The sequence below is a fragment of the Chlorocebus sabaeus genome, chromosome 16 (genome assembly GCF_047675955.1).
Source record: "Chlorocebus sabaeus isolate Y175 chromosome 16, mChlSab1.0.hap1, whole genome shotgun sequence".
Lineage (NCBI taxonomy): Eukaryota > Metazoa > Chordata > Mammalia > Primates > Cercopithecidae > Chlorocebus > Chlorocebus sabaeus.
Window position 1 is genome coordinate 29551737 of NC_132919.1, and position 15677 is coordinate 29567413.

The 15677-nt window shown below is 37.7% G+C and overlaps 1 protein-coding gene across 2 annotated transcripts in view; it reads left to right on the plus strand.

Annotated features, from left to right (window-relative positions):
• Positions 1–13755, plus strand: part of NF1 (neurofibromin 1) — a 287975-nt gene extending 274220 nt beyond the window's left edge. For both annotated transcript variants that reach the window (XM_008010958.3, XM_008010961.3), the window contains one exon: positions 10060–13755. In XM_008010958.3, the coding sequence (XP_008009149.1) occupies positions 10060–10202 (143 nt within the window). In that variant the 3' untranslated portion in view covers positions 10203–13755. The remainder of the gene's footprint in view (positions 1–10059) is intronic.
• The last annotated feature ends 1922 nt before the right edge of the window (positions 13756–15677 follow it).

The following is a 15677-nucleotide window of genomic DNA, read 5'->3' on the forward strand; positions in this document are numbered from 1 at the left end:
TTTGTATTTTTAGTAGAGATGGGGTTTCCCCATGTTGACCAGGCTGGTCTCGAACTCCTGACCTCAGGTGGTCCACCCATCTCAGCCTCCCAAAGTGCTGGGATTACAGGCGTGAGCCACAGCACTCAGCCACCTCATTTCTTTATGGCACTGAGTTTGCTTATATCAAAAAACCAAAAGAAAGTTGTCCAGATTCCTAACTCAGTCTGGCGTTTCAACTTTGCTATTTAGCTGTATGGAAACCAAAACATTATCTCCAGCAGCAAAGTCTCAAGCAATAGTATTTAAAGAAGTTCTTTGTCACTCCCCAATATGGAGCATAAGTTTGATTTACCATCAAATTACCCAACATCAACCTACACTGAGATTTAAACAGATAAAGTTTCCATTGCCGTATTTCAAGAAGCAAATGTTGCTGATCGGCACGCATTCAATCCTTTGCTGCAAATGTTTCATGTCAATGCAAAACTCTTCATTCTAGATCTTTGGTGTTTAGCAGGATCAGCTACTAAGCTGTATTTTCTTTTGTCCAACATTTTCTGCTAGCAAATCAACAAAATAAGAGATTCATGAACCTCATCCTCTTCCCCCCTCATGCCCCTGCATTAGGTCTTACTTAAATAAAACATTTTGGTAGTATTTAATTAGTTACCAGCTTTGAGGAGAAGTGGTAGTCACTTACATAAAGCAGTTGTCTCTGAAAATGCATTCTTCTTGACAAATTAGCATAGCCTAATTCTCTGTCCTAAGGGGAGCTGTTTTACAAGTCCACATATAAAAGTACCTAAATAGTTGTCTTCTGAATACCTCCCTAGTAGAAATTGAATTTGGCATCAGTGGAGCCAATGACTGCACCTGGGATTCAGTGCATATAGAATTGCATTCACTGTGACCCTTTAGCCAAATGGATGTAAGACTTTGGCTCCTAGGATTTTCTCAAATGCCAATAAGAGCATCCTGAAGAGAATCCATTTACTCTATGATATATAAGAATATTTCAGGTTTGGTATTATGATCCTTATTAGGTCCAGTCTAGCTGAGCTGGACATGAATTGAAGAACCAGGATTAGAACTAGAAAATGAAACCCAGGCTGAGTGCAGTGGCTCACAACTGTAATCCTAGCACTTTGGGAGACCGAGGCAGGTGGATTGCTTGAGACCAGCCTGGGCAACATGATGAAACCCCATCTCTACAAAAATAGAAAATTTAGCCAGGCGTAGTGGCATGCATTTGTACATTTGTAGTCCCAGCTACTTGGGAGGCTGGGGTGGGAGGATCACCTGAGCCCGAGAGGTCAAGGCTGTGGTGGGCTGTGATCTTGCCACTGCACTCCAGTCTGGGATTGAGACCCTATCTCAAAAAAAAAAAAAAAAGAAAGAAAGAAAATGAATTAAATAGGATCCATTTCCAAAGTATCAAAATTTGATATATACTTTATCAGGGTCTCCTGATATTCTTCAGAGGAGAATTGTTGTAACTGAATTCAATAAACATTTGAATACCTATTTTGTAGGTGTATGTTAGGTGTATATTAGAATCCTTGGTCACCAGAGACTTGACAGTTTTTGCCCATGGATCTAGGAAGGAAAGTTATTTCCTTCCGATCCATGTTGTTTAACAAATTCTAAGTGTGCACTTAAAAATTCAGAAAATTTTTAAATTTTTTTTTTAAAAATTTAAAATTTTTATTTTAAATACAAGATTAATACTATAGTGCTCTGTAGAAAATACCAGAATTCCAGATACTTACCCTACATACATGTATTGTTTACTACATGCAAGGGGCTCTTAGACCCAGGGGAGCCAAGGGGCTACCAGGGCATGATACCTGCCTTCAATAGAACCGGCAGTAGAATGTACATAGATAACTATTTTGACCTCTATTGTGATACCTGTTATGTTGTACCTGATAGTTCAAAGGTACATTTGTGTGTAAGGATCATGTAATAATTATGGCAAAAGTTTTATAACACATTTTTCACCTCAAAAATGTTTTTAAACAAAACAAGTAAATTTGTGATTTAATTTTTTTTTTTTTTTTTGAGATGGAGTCTCACTCTGTCACCCAGGCTGGAGTGCAGTGGCACAATCTCAGCTCACTGCAACCTCCGCCTCCCAGGATCAAGCAGTTCTCCTGCCTCAGCCTCCCGAGTAGCTGGGACTACAGGCACCCACTACCATGCCCAGCTAATTTTTGTATTTTTAGTAGAGATGGAGTTTCACCATATTGGCCAGGCTGGTCTCAAACTCCTGACCTTGTGATCCTCCCACCTCTGCCTCCCAAAGTGCTGGGATTACAGGCATGAGCCACTGCGCCTGGCCTAAATTCTTTTTTTACTAGGAAAAAGGCTTTAACTTTTTTTCGTTTGATTAGCTCATTTTACTGTTAGTATTGGTGCATGAATTTTTTAGAACAAGGACATACTTAGTTCATCCTTACTTTAGATTCCTTTCTTCCATTTTTATTTCTGGGCTTCGTCCAAGCCTACCAGTCATTCTCTCACTTTGCTTCTGTAATGTAGACCTTCTTCCTGAGAAGCTGGCTAGATCAGGTAGTGATCATAACATTCCTAAACCAATAGTGCTGATAGCTCTCTGTATGGAGGGATATTTCATCCAAACCATTTCTCTAAACTTAGACTTAGCTCTGAGTCAGTAATACTTCTGTTTACTAGGTTTGAAATATCTCCCTCTTAGCTGGGCATAGTGGCATGTGCTTGTGGTCCCAGCTCCTAGGGAGGCTGAGATGGGAGGATTGCTTGAGCCCAAGAGTTAAAGTCCAGCCTGGGCAACATCATGAGACCCCCATCTTTTAAAAGAAAAAAAAAATATCTCCCTTTTAGAAGAAACCTAAAGGTCTCATTTTGAGGCCACTTAAGATCTCTGAAATGATTTTAATGTTTTGGAGAATTGTTTATGGTATTACCTGACCTTTTTTTCATGATTTGTTTTCTTTTTCTTCGTTATTATCCTATGTTTAAGGGAGAAAAATAATTTTAAATTGAGTGATTTCTTGGTATAATTCTTGCTAATTTTTAAATCTAATTTTTAGCTTAATTCTTAATTTAAACTAAAATTCTTAATTTTAATATAAGTAGTAAAAAAAATACATCTACAAAGTTGTAAGTTCTATCATTTATTTACCAATTGTAAAATTTAGGAAATTAATGGTCAGAGTTCAATAATTAAAACCAGATTCCTTCTGAAAACCAAAGGAACATTATAATTATCTAGCGTCTAATTGTACTGCACCCTTTTTTTAATCTTATGAACATCACTCACTTGTTTTTTTCTTCCATTCTTTGTAAAGCTTCTCTGCCTTGCTCTAAATCAGCAGTTTTCATGCACCTGTTCCCTCATCAAGGTACTCTTTACTTTCATCATCTTTGCACGAAAATACTGCTTACCCAACAACACTCATCTTGGGCACATAGCATGAGACTTTACTCACCGGTCCCTGTAAGCTCAGTCTGGCTTAGCCACTTTAGGAACTTGTAAAGCCACCACTTTATAAGGTCTTGGTACTTAACAGGAATTGCAGGGCCAGTGTGTGGCCTTAGTTAGGGAGCTGCTGATACCCACCCTGAACAATGAAGATACAATCCCAGTCCTGGACTAACAAAGGCAGATTAATAAGAAACTCAAGAGAGAGTTAATAGAGAAAGAGCAGAATATGTGGTTTGATGAAGTTTTAGCTTAGAAAATAACTTGTTTTCCCCAAATAGAAAGCCAACCCCACTGTTTCCTCAGAAATTAAAGCTGCCTGTCTATTCAATCACCTGTGGTTAAAAAAAGGAATATGACTGGGTGCAATGGCTCATGCCTATAATCACAGCACTTTGGGAGGCTGAGGCGGGCTTATCACTTGAATCCAGGAGTTCGAGACCAGCCTGGGTAACATGGCAAAACCCTCTCTCTACAAAAAATATGAAAAGCTGTTCACAGGGCTGAGGTGGGGAGGTTGAGGTGGTGGTGAGCCGAGATCGCACCACCGCACTCCAGCCTGAGTGACAGAGTGATATTCTGTCTCCAAAATACATATATATATATATGATTTTATATATATATATTTTATATATACATATATTATATATATATATAGATGCCTTTTCTTTTATTCACCTGTAATTATTATACAAAAAGATTACACCTAAACAGAAAAAGAAGTGTTAGCAGTTGGTGAAAATCGTTTTTAAAAATTATTTTTTCTTTTTGAGACGGAGTCACTCTCTGTTGCCCAGGCTGGATGGAGTACAGTGTTGTGATCTCAGCTCACTGCAACCTCCACCTCCCCAGTTCAAGCTGTTCTCCTGCCTCAGCCTCCTGAGTAGCTGGAATTACAGGCATGTTCCACCAAGCCTGGCAAATTTTTTTTGTATTTTCAGTAGAGACGAGGTTTCACCATGTTGGCCAGGCTAGTCTCGAACTCCTGACCTCAAAGATGTGCCCGCCTTGGCCTCCCAAAATGCTGGGATTACAGGCATGAGCCACTGCACCAAGACAAAAATTCTTATAGTTATAATTTGGTATATTTAGCTCAAAATAAAGATATTTCTAAGTATATATTTAATATGCCTCCACGAATGTATTTACTGTAGCTTAAAAACAGGCTGTAGCTACCTTTTCTTCTATGAAGATTTATTCTATTTTGTGCTTATTTATATTAGCTTCACTAATTTTACAAATTCTAGCATAAAATTAAAGTCCTAGTATTTGTTCTAAAACTCCTTTGTATCACCTGGTCTTTTACTACAGATATTAGGAGCATCTTAATTTGTGGAGTAATTATTTTATCTGTGTGCAAAAATTCTTCACATATTTTGTCTAACAACCCTTTGAAATAGACAAGTCTGCTGTTACCCTTAACTGACAGATTAAGAATTAGAACTAAGTAAGAGTACCAATCCAAACAAGTCTCAAAGCTAGGTCTTCTGACATATTTGACTTCTCCTGTACGTAATAAGAGTTTTCTAATAAGTTTGCCATATTGCATATGAAATAAACTAAATGCAGATTAAGGTAACCTACTAGTGCTGCTGCACAGGTGGCAGGAGATTTCAGTTATTATTAGTCTGTCATTTTTGTAGTATAACTTCTCACAAATTACCTAACCCGTTTTTCCTTAACTTTTCAAGAGTTAAAAGTGATTCTGTTCTTTTATTGTTTCATGATACTATTATAACTGATTATTTCAGTTTTGGAAACCAGAAGTGTTTTTTAAAAATGGATGACTACAAAATTGTCAGGCTGGAGCTACATCACTAGTTGTAAAAATACACAAACCTTGGTACCTGCCTTCAAGGAATTCATGTTCTAGCAGGGAAGATAGACATATAACTTAAATAACAATAATGTAATCTAATGCTTTTCCCCAACTACTCAAATTCACTAAATTTTGGTCAATAACACCTTCTATTGAGGATTTTGTCTTTATCTGGAACCACCACAATTTATTGAAACATAGTACTACTGATACACTGCTGTGCAGAATGTCCAGCTGTTTCTGCTCTGCATGTTTATAACTGGCTGCATGTTTGACCACAGTGTGTCTGTGGGGTCATTTAAGTTAGCAAATCAGGACCACAGAAGTTTAGCTTTATTTCCTTTGTGTGGTAGCCTCTGGGTTTCTGTCAGCCACTTCGTAGTTTTTTCTGTTCGTGTCCACCAAAGGCCAGAAGGGAGAGCCAATGCTTTAGGGGCAAAATAGAGACTAGAATACAAAACTTTAAAGGGCCTTTGATGAAAAGAAGTGCAGCACCAAGGCCTTCTCACCAACTTAAAATACAGCATATACCAGTGCAGGATGTGTTCCGTCTGCACTGGAGCGGTCTGTCAGATAATCTGAGAATTTTTCCTATGGGATTTTGAAGCGAAATCCTTCACCAGCTTCTAGAGAGATTTCTAGATGTAATTTTAGGGGATAAAAAGAAAGAATGCTGCCAAAATTCTTACAAGTGAGAATTATGCTTAGAAATTTAAATGCCAGAACTAGATACTATGATCATTCTGTTTCATACTACCTTGGCTTTTTCAAGATATATTTTGGTGTAAATATAATGCATTTTAATTGTTTTTTTAAGTGACTGTCCAAGATTTTTGTTAGTTTCTCCTTTGATCCTTACAGTAAAACATCTTTGCTGTGAAGCTGAACTTAGGAATCACAGTCACACCACATTTACCTACGTATGATTTATACAGTTGGGTCACTAAGTAGGAAGAAAACACACATTCCAAAAACAAGAATTTAGATGAAAAATGAATTTGAGAATAGAAGTAGAATATCAACTTTTGACATAGTGTTGAAGTTTTTGGTTATGAGGGACAGGGCTGACAAGTCACTCGTACTTTTACATTTTTAATTAATGTGCTCATTAGGAAAAAATTAGAAAATTCAGAAAAATAAAAGGAAAAGGTTACCTACCATCCTGTCATTCTAAGATAGATAACCACTGTTTATTAACATTTTGGTGCATTTCCTTCCAGTTTATTTTCTTTGTATACTTGAGGTCATAGTATGTGAACAACTTTATAGCTTGTTTTGTACCCTCAACATTTAACAGGAGATAAATAAGGCCTTTAAAACTATTTGAGGTTTGACCGTTGTTTGCTTCACAAAACAGAAAGTGGAATGTTCTTAGCACTTCTGGGAAGATATCTTCACCCTAGTGACTTCATCTACATTACTACAATTTATGTAATTTTAATTCTCAAGAATAACACTGTGCCCAAACAGAAGCATTGCCACGCATGTCATGACTGTTTTCCCCTCAGAGTAGGCCATGGTCTAGTAGTAGCAAGACACACAAGAACAAGCCCCAGGGTAGCAGATTGCTGGCAGAGAGCCACAGGGCCTTCCTAGTGGTCATCCTTGCTTCATGCCTGTCCTGCATGCGGGCCAGCTCCAAGTAGTTTCAAACCTTTGTCTTTTTAAGGTCCTAGTTTTGCCTGAATCTTATTTCCTGTTAAACAATTCAGAATTACTGGACTTGAAACTTGTAGGCCAAATGCAAATTTAAGGAAATGGAAGGTCAAATACGCTGATAAATTCATAATTTTAAATGGAGGATGCCAAAGGGGAAAAAAAAGTTCTATCTTTTCAACTAAAAATATTATACTACTCCCTGGAGATCAGGGATTGCATGCTTTGGGGCTCTGAATTACAGGGATCTAGCTATCACATTTTAAAATGGAAGCATTCCGTTCATTCAGTATTAATTGAAAATAATTTTTCAGTGTATTGAAAAAATAACTAGATTTTACAGGAAAACAAAAATGAATAATAATGATCTTTATTTACCCTTCTAGGTGCTTTTACTTAGTAGAGGAAATAAGATGGATGTACAAGTTGGGGAATCATAGGCAAGTTAATTTAAAAGCAAGGAAAGAGAAAGTAGTTCTGGCAAGAGACAGAATAATGCATCATGAAGGAAAAGGAGATGAGAGAAAATATGGGTTGAATTTTATCTTGTAGAGATAGGCAAGACAATTAAAAGAACCTGCACAAACATACATCCCAAAGTTGTTCAAGGCACATTCCAGAGATCATGAGCAGCTTTCTTTCAATTTTGTTATTTCTTTTGTAAATAGCTCTGGAGAGGATACGAATAAATATATAGAAGAGAATTTAAATTGACCAGAATTCTGTTACCCAGAGAAAAGTTCATGAATGTTGCTAGTCATCTTTCTATGCATATTAGGTTAGATTAGATTAGAACATGACTAGCCTTAAAAAATTTAATAAGGGTTTTTTTTAAAGATTTTAATAGAATAGATTTTCAGTGGCAGTTCAGCTATGCTCACTTCCTGGAGATATGTCGCTAATGTTTTTCGTTGCACTCATATGCCTGATGCAGTGCACATGTTCATAAACAGTCACTGACAAATGCCCATGTTCCTTTGACAGCCTTTCAGATTTTCAAGACAGCAAATCCTGTTGAGCCCGTGTAAACCAGGCCATGTGCTTATAGATGCCTGATACTCTTGACCTGAATCCAAATGAAAGATGAGTGGCTCCTAGAGGGAGGTCATCCCAAGTTCATTTCCTGTTCATAAGCCAACCGATAACTAACTGGGTAGATCTATGTACATTTTGTGTAACATAATGAATACTTCTTGACTTGAAATAGTACTTTTTGTCCAAAAATGGAAATTTTTCCATTCTAAGATTTAAAATTTCAATATATAAAGAAGAATAAAGTAGAAATTACCTGAAATTTTGCCATACAGAGGTAAAATGTATTTTTTAGTCCTTTGGCTTCTAACAGAGATAAAATATTTTGGCAGATGTTTACCCAGCCCTACCCCCTCTCCCCACAGTGTGTGGGTGTTTTTTTCCTACTCCAAAAATTGTGGTCATCTTTTTGTATCAGTAAATATCAATCAGTAATGTACATTTTGATACAAATTACTAAAACGTTCTGCAGCTGTTTGCTCTCCCACCAAAAGTTATGCCAGAAGTAGGTATAATCAGTCTAATTTTGGGGGTACATTTTATTGATGAGTAACAGAAAAGTTTACAAATTGCAAGTTTACAGTTTAATGAACTTTTAAAATGTAAACACACTTGAAAATCCATCATCTACATCAAGAAACAAAACATTACCAGCACCCCAAGAAGCCATCCTCATGCCCCCTTAAGTCACTACTTCCGCAAGGGTGACCACAGTCCTGTTACCCAATTTGTAATCTTTCCTAATGTGATAGGTAAAAATAAATATCTTATTTTAGTTTCTGGTTACTTTTCTGAAGTTACTGCTTAGATTATTTATAAAATTAATTGGGATGGGGTGCAGTGGCTCATGCCTGTAATCCCAGCACTTTGAGAGGCCAAGATGGAAGGATTGCTTGAGACCAGGAGTTCAAGACCAGCCTTGGCAACATAATGAGACCCTATCTCTAGACAAAATTTTAAAATTAGCTGGGCATGGTGGCATGCACCTGTAGTCCTAGCTGTTTGGGAGGCTGAGGCGAGAGGATGGCTTGAGCCCAGAAGTTAAGGTTATAGTGAGCTGTGATCACACCACTGCACTGCAGCCTGTGCAACAGGGCAAGACCCTGTCTCTAAATAAATAAATAAATAATCATTGTTAGGCCCAGCTTTTGGAGTTTTAATCTCCTCCTCAAGAGAAATAAATGGCATCTGTTTAAGGTTGCAGAATGTGAAATGACTTGCCATAGCTGAAAAGAAGCAAAGATTCTACAGTATGACCTTTGTGATATATTAGTTTCTCAGTAAATAGTTTCTTTGGGACAAGCACTGTGATTTAAAAAATAAAAAGCATCTGAGTTTTCTTTGAAGAGACAAATTTGCTGGAAAGATCAGTACTTTCTGCTGCTGGAGAGTATATTCTGTTTATAAACATGAATGAGGATATGAATAAGGCTAGAAGCTGACCTCTGCTGGAAGTTTCTGGTATGATTTGGAGGAAAGAGCACTAGTCTTCCTGGTGGCTGCTAGCCTTTCATTTAGTTCAAGCCTGCCTGCCTCTAGCTTTTCCTTGCAACTTCTCTTTTCATTTTTCTTGTGCTATTTTCTGCTGTGATAGCAAACTTTGCCTAACAAAATGTGAAGTTTTCCATGTGACATTAACTTAAACATTCTAGCAATTGACTATTAAAATGAAATGTGCAAAAACAATTTGCCAGGTTGTATCTTATCACAAATATAGTCATGTGCTGCATAACAACATTGCAGTCAACAACAGAACACATATAGACAGTGGTCCTGAAAGATTATAATACTGTATTTTTACTGTACCTTTTCTATGTTAGATATACAAATACTTAGCAGTGTGTTACAACCACATACAGTACACAATATGGTAACCTGCTGTACAGGTTTGTAGCCTGGGAGAAATAGGCTATACCGTATAGCCTTGGTGTATAGTAGACTATGCCATCTAAGTTCATGTAAGTACGCTCCACAATATTTGCACAGGCAAAATCGCCTAATGATCGTTTCCTAGAATGTGTCCCCGTTGTTAAGTGACACATGACTATAATGAAATTCAGTCCTGGAAGGAAGAGAAGAAGTAACTGGCGATTCTGTTTTTGTCCAGGAATCGACAAGGAGAACGTTGAACTCTCCCCTACCACTGGCCACTGTAACAGTGGACGAACTCGCCACGGATCCGCAAGCCAAGTGCAGAAGCAAAGAAGCGCTGGCAGTTTCAAACGTAATAGCATTAAGAAGATCGTGTGAAGCTTGCTTGCTTTCTTTTTTAAAGTCAACTTAACATGGGCTCTTCACTAGTGACCCCTTCCCTGTCCTTGCCCCATCCCTCCATGTTGTAATGCTGCACTTCCTGTTTTATAATGAACCTATCCAGTTTGCCATGTTGCCAGATGATCAACTTTTGGAAGCATTGCCTAAATTTAATGCTGCCTTTTCTTTAACTTTTTTTCTTCTACTTTTGGCGTGTATCTGGTATGTGTGAGTGTTCATAACAACTGCAAAGAAAGTGGGAGGTCAGGAAACTTTAACTGAGATCATCTCAATTGTAAGAGAGGATAAATTCTTGAATACTGCTACTACTGGCCAGCAATGAAAGCCATTTGCACAGAGCTCTGCCTTCTGTGGTTTTCCCTTCTTCATCCTACAGAGTAAAGTGTTAGTCCTATTTATACACTTTTCAAGATACAAGTTTATGAGAGAAATAGTATTATAACTCCAGTATGTTTAATCTTTTAGCTGTGGACTTTTTTTTTAACCTTACAAAACTGAAAGAACCATAAAGGTCAAGCCTCAGTGACTTTACACCATAAAGCCACAGACAAGGTACTTGGCAGGGGAGGGCAGGGAAATTTCATATAGTGGATTCTTAAGAAATACTAACACTTGAGTATTAGCAATAATTACAGGAAAATAAGTGTGACCACATGTATCTTAACATTACTGAATTAAAACTATGGCTTCTAAGTCCTTACCCAAACTCAGTCATCCAAACTAGTTTATTCTTTTTCTCCAGTTGATTATCTTTTAATTTTTAATTTTGCTAAAGGTGGTCTTTTGTGTTTTGTTTTTTGTAAACCAAAACTATACTAAGTATAGTAATTTTATATATATATATATATATATATATATATATATATATATATATGTCTATTTTTCCCTCCCCCTCTTCTTTCCTGAATAATTCTGAGCAGGGTAATCAGTGAACAAAGAGTTGAAAATTGTTCCCAGAAGGTAATTTTCATAGATATTTGCATTAGCTCCATAGCAAAATGGAATGGTACGTGACATTTAGGGTAGCTGATATTTTTATTTTGTTAAATAATTTCCAAGAATAGAGTATGGTGTATATTATAAATTTCTTTGATAAGATGTATTCTGAATGTCTTTTAATCTTCCTCCTCCTCTCCAAAAAAATCAGAAACCTCTTTAAGAAAACATGTAGGTTATATATGCTAGAATTGCATTTAATCACTGTGAAAAGACTGGTCAGCCTGCATTAGTATGACAATAGGGGGGCCATTAGAGTTGCTGCTATACGGGTGGTATGGATTATCATGGCATTGGAATTTTCATAATAATGCAGATCCAATTTCTTTGTGGTACCTGCAGTATACAAAATAATTTTACTTCAGTGAGCATATTGGTATCTGGATGTTCCAATTTAGAACTAAACCATATTTATTACGAAAAGATATTAATCCCTCTACTCCCAGGTTCCCTTTATATCTTAAGATATAATGACTTTGAGAGGAGGGAAAATAAACCTAGGGGAGAGGGGAGTTTCCTGTAGTGCTGTTTCATTAGAGGGTTTCAGTAAATTAAATTCCACAGCTAATTCAATAAATAATGGTACATTTAAGTGTTCTGATTTTAATAATATAATACATTTCACATTTATCCACACAGTAACAATGTAATATGTTAATGTAAATAAAATTGTTTTTGATACTCAGAAATAACAAGAATTTAATTTTTTTAATTTGTTTACAGTCCTGGGAAAAGTAAGAATTATTTGCCAAAATAAAAGGAAGGAAAACCGTAGTGTTCTTAGTGAGTTTACCATAGAATTATTGGAAATACTGAAGACAGGTGCAATTTACTAAACTTTTGTTTTTAAACTATTGTAGAGGCTGCATTAGAAGAAAATGTCTATAATGACAGAGCAACTAAGACTATATAAAAAAGCTGAAATTAGAACTGAGTTTAGAAATAGATCAGTAACCCAGTGCCAAGGATGCCAAGCTGCCATCATGGTCTTGGCTCTCCCACAACCCAGTGTTTCTGGGGTAAGTTTCACAGTTTCTAGGCCCTAGAATAGCAGGCAGTGTAAGCCTTTGATAACTTTAGTTCCATGTTTTTCTTTTTTTTGTTTGTTGGTTTGGTGCATATGATAGTGGGTGTTATGCTATTTTGCTCTTCCATCAAAATAGAGAAATTTGCAGAGGTTTACTGTTAAAAATATCAATATTTCCATAAACAAGTTTACCAAGGTATAGTATTTCATACCCCCTGAAATGATCAGCGTTGGCACAAATCAAAATTGAGCCGCTTTTGAAATGCAGAAATACCTTTGACTAGTAAGTACATCCTAGGAATTTGAAAACTTACTAAGGTTTAAAATTTACCTTGTTTAAAGAACTTCTGACTTTTGAGGAAAATCTAGCTTTCCAAGTAACTAAAATGTACATGAGATAAACCTCTCACCACTATGTGTCCCGTGAGAAATGCAACACTTTTTTAGTCTTCATACTTGTAATCTATAAAAGAAATTCTGAAGTTTAGAGCAAGTTGCCCATTTTTGTGTAATTGACGTAAGTTCTGTTAAGAATATTGTAAGTAATTTGTTTCGGTTTGTAGATGTTTCCCCTGACTTGTTAAAGAGGAAAACAGGAACTCAGTCATGTTTTTGTCCTGGATAATCTACCTGTTATGCCAGTACTCACGTCTGAGGGGCGTGCCCTTAGTTGCCAAGATGCAGATGCAATTCACTAGATTTGGGGCAAAGTGGCTACAGCTCTATCTTCCATTCACTCAACACCTGTTCATGACTGAGCCAGGTGCCCAGGACACATCCTAAACAGTCAGCTTCTATCCTGTGTCCTAGTCAGGGAGACAAGAGTGCCAGCCAGCAACCCTCCCAGGTTTGTAGGTTTTAGGGGTTTTCAGTGTTGTTTGGGGTTTTTGTTTTTCAGTTTTGTTTCTACATCCTTCCCCGACTCCCAGGCATAATGAGGCATGTCTTACTCAATGTTATGCAATGGATTTAGGCAAAAATTCATTCTTAGTGTCAGCCACACAATTTTTTTTTAATGCAGTATATTCACCTGTAAATAGTTTGTGTAAAATTTGACAAAAAAGTATATTTACTACACTGTAAATACATGTGATGATATATTGTATTATTTTGCTTTTTTGTAAAGCAGTTAGTTGCTGCACATGGATAACAACAAAAATTTGATTATTCTCGTGTTAGTATTGTTAACTCCTTTTTGCGACTGCGTTACATCATTTAAAGAAAATGCTGTGTATTGTAAACTAAAATTGTATATGATAACATACTGTCCTTTCCATCCGGGCCTAAACTTTGGCGGTTCCTTTGTCTACAACTTTGTTAATACCTTAAGCAGTTGTACGCCAGCAGGAAAAATACTGCCCAACAGACAAAATCGATCATTGTAGGGGAAAATTGTAGAAATCCATTTCAGATCTTTATTGTTCCTCACCCCATTTTGCTCCTTGTGTATGTACTTCCCCCATCCCCCTTTTTTAAAGTAAAATGTAAATTCAATCTGCTCTAAGATATGAGGAGTTATTTAATTTCTTCACATGTATCAAGCTCTGTTTTCTTACTTCCCCCCAGTCCTCCCAATCTTTTGAAACATTAAGGCCATTTTCTTTAAGGATGTTTTTGGCTCTCCTACTCCCCACGAGAAAGATCCACTTCCAGAACTTCTCCACACTAAAAGTGAAATATTTTGGTGAAATGCTTTTTTAGGGCCTGCCAAACTCAGGTGAGTCTATTCTCTGGGATAGGCTGGCTTCTGTTAAAATGAAGCCAGTCAGAAATGTCCAGGGCATCCCAAGATTGACCAGAGGGCAGTTCTCTCCAACTTTTCAGCTTTCCTGCTGTAGAATCTTCTGTGACACTAAATGTGTACACAATGTAAACCACCTCCCCTGGCTCAGCTGCCCCATGTTACTATTTCACTTACTTGATTATGTGAAGTACCTCCCCCAATCAGTGGAGAAAGAACACAACCCACACCCAGTGGGCTAGACAGAGCTATCCTCAGAAGGGTAACAGTGTCCGATGTTGAACAAAGGACTAAAAAAGACCATGTGACAGATACCTACAGGTCTGAGGCAAGTACTGGTCTGTTTATGGGCAGGCTTGGAAAATAGGGGTACCTCACCTGGAGAGCTTGCTAATACTCTGGTCCCCATCCCAGTCCCCCAAGGTAAAGAAAGGCAGACTCTCCAAAGATGGACTGTCGGGAGAAAGAGTGTGTGTTTAAACTTCTTAAGCGATTTTACTGAGCACCCAGTGGTTTAAAGACCACTGGAGTAGAGAACTGAAAACTCAAATACTGCAAATAGCTGCCTTTTCCCTGTAGCCTAAAGCATCTTAGTCCAAACTAGGGGATGTTTTTAGGGTAGTGACCCTCTAGATCAGAGCTCTCCCTTCCTGGACAACAAGCTTCCTGAGGACATGGGCCACTTAGTACATCTTGTATGGGCCTCTCTGCCTACTGTTTGCTTTGCTTTCTGGGACACCCTTAGGCTAGTCTAGCAATTCCAAACCTGCCTGGCTTGAAGAGCTGATTCCCATGGGATTTTGAGGAGGGGCCAGAGGTTCTGGAATAATAGTAAAAAACCTACAACCAAGTGGTAGCATCTCAGTACTCCTCTTCTTCCACAAAGTAGTCCATCCCCACCATCACCAAGGGAAGCCCCTAGTGGTGGCAGGCATCTTGGGAATTTTCCTTCATTACGAATTATCCCTTGACTACCAGTGGCACTTCTTAACCTGCTCACTGCTTATCAGAACAGCCTCCGACAGAGCTGCATCCAAATTCTTTAAAGGGCAATTAATTGCCCCAAGTAATCTGCCAAACCTGTCTTCATTAGAAAATCAGTCTTCATATTGAGGTGAGTTCCACTTAAGACCCTTCTAGCTGCCATTTTAAAAGAAGCCCTTTTGCAATGTTCATTATGTTTCTGTAACTATTAGAACCGGCCGGGCGCAGTGGCTCACGCCTGTAATCCCAACACTGGGAGGCCAAGGCGGGCAGATCACTTGAGGTCAGGAGTTTAGGAAACACGGTGAACCCCGTCTACTAAAAATACAAAAATTAGCTGGGCATGGTGGCTCATGCCTATAATCCCAGCTACCAGGTGGCTGAAGCAAGAGAATCACCTGAACCCGGGAGGTGGAGGTTGCAGTGAGCTGAGATTGCCTGAGATTGTCTTAGAAAAACAAAACAAAACAAAAACATACTACAGCAACATAGTCACTGTTGGTTTGAATCTCTCACATTTTGTTCTTTCAGAAGTGCTGGCTGATCGTAGGTTTCATAAAGTAATGTGGAGTTATAATTTTAATCAGTTGGTTTGGCTTTTTAAAAAAATTATCTTCTAAAAATCTGTTTATACTGTGTGTGTGCATACGTACTACATATGCATATGTGGATGCATATTTTTCTATCCTAGCAATTATAAATG